The sequence below is a fragment of the Limulus polyphemus genome, unplaced genomic scaffold (assembly GCF_000517525.1).
Source record: "Limulus polyphemus unplaced genomic scaffold, Limulus_polyphemus-2.1.2 Scaffold3865, whole genome shotgun sequence".
NCBI lineage: Eukaryota > Metazoa > Arthropoda > Merostomata > Xiphosura > Limulidae > Limulus > Limulus polyphemus.
This window is the reverse complement of record NW_013669475.1, coordinates 94,257-95,695: the sequence shown is the minus strand read 5'-3', so window position 1 is coordinate 95,695 and position 1,439 is coordinate 94,257. Positions and strand designations below refer to the sequence as shown.

At 28.6% G+C, this 1,439-nt stretch overlaps 1 protein-coding gene across 1 annotated transcript in view; it reads left to right on the top strand.

Moving 5' to 3' along the window:
• Nucleotides 1–1,439, top strand: part of LOC111088491 (pecanex-like protein 1) — a 16,841-nt gene that overhangs the window by 14,437 nt on the left and 965 nt on the right. Inside the window, exon 5 of the mRNA XM_022398787.1 lies at nucleotides 686–863. Within this exon, the coding sequence (XP_022254495.1) occupies nucleotides 686–863 (178 nt within the window). The remainder of the gene's footprint in view (nucleotides 1–685; nucleotides 864–1,439) is intronic.

Genomic DNA, 1,439 nt, shown 5'->3' with positions numbered 1-1,439 from the left:
TTGAGATGAAGAAAAGTATTTTTAGTCTTAACACGAAAATCATTTTTCACACGACTACTCAAAACAAATACTCAATATATTCAAGGACAAATCTTTATTTTAGTTTAATAAAAATACTTCATTAAAAAATGTGACTTTTTGTATGTGAAAGACATAATGTTAACTGAAAGACTGCCAAATAGTGTGAAGCTATACACACTATATTGAAAGTTAGAAGTATTAAATCTATAAAGACTTTAAATGAGTACAAAGAGGTCACATGGTTGGTCAAATTGACTGAGCTCGTGTTGAGAGTCAAGCATTAAATAAAAAATTGAAAAGGTTTAATTAAATGGGACCATTCATTTAAGTACTGAAATAAAATGAAGTTTAATGAAGGAAATATCTGAAATACATACAAAAGATAAAATATACAAAACTATACTAAAATAAATTATGTGTGAAAATATACATATATATATATACATATACATTTAAATTTTTTTTGGTTTATTAATTTTCTTGTAGCTATATACTGGTAAATTTAATTTTAATCTACATTTCCCCTATGTTTAGTGGATTGAAACTGTTTTCATTTATACCTACAAATCAACGTCTCATTGGTAGCTTTCAGTTTGGAACCATTAGATAATTTTTTTAAAAGTGCAAAACTTTTGTTGCTATCCAGTTTTTTCTTCTGTTACAGGGGTGGCTCATTAGTGGTGGTAGTTTGTAGTCTACATTGTGTTCGTAGTGCCTTTTGTGACTCTTCCCATCACTATATAGTCCTCATCGTCACCATCCTGTTCTTTAAATTTGACTACAGGGGTCCGAATGAACCTTTTCTTCTAAATTTTTTTGTCACATCATTTTTTTACAGAAAGGTAAATTGTTTAACTTTTATTTACAATGATTATTTTTCTAATGTTTCACAAAACTTCAGGTTAGCTAACTAGTAATAAACTTTGTGCTGTAGGAGTTAACCAGTGACTTATTTGTTCTAGAGCTCAGTGAACAGTTGTTTTTATTGATAATTTCAAATAATGTAAACACTTAATTGTAGTTGTGTTAATTAGTGTTGTGTAATTGAATGCATGGCAGCTTTTATTCCCCCAGTTCTATACTTGGACATTTGGTTGCTATTGTGCAAAATTTTATTTGTGTTTGAAATATTAAATATAAACATTTTTTAAAGTAACTTATTGTGATGATAATAAACTGACTTCTTTCTTTTCATAAACTAATAGAGTAAAAGTCTTAGTAACGAAAGTACTGGTGTATTAAATTAGAAAAGAAATACCAAAAACATATCTTAAAGAATGGCTGGAGACGGCTTAAATGGGTAATGAAGAAAAACTTTAATATAAGTTTAACATGACAGCAAATGTACAACGTTTCGACAAGGTTTAGTCATCATCAGGTGATGACTAAACCTGATGATGACTAAACCTTGTCGAAAC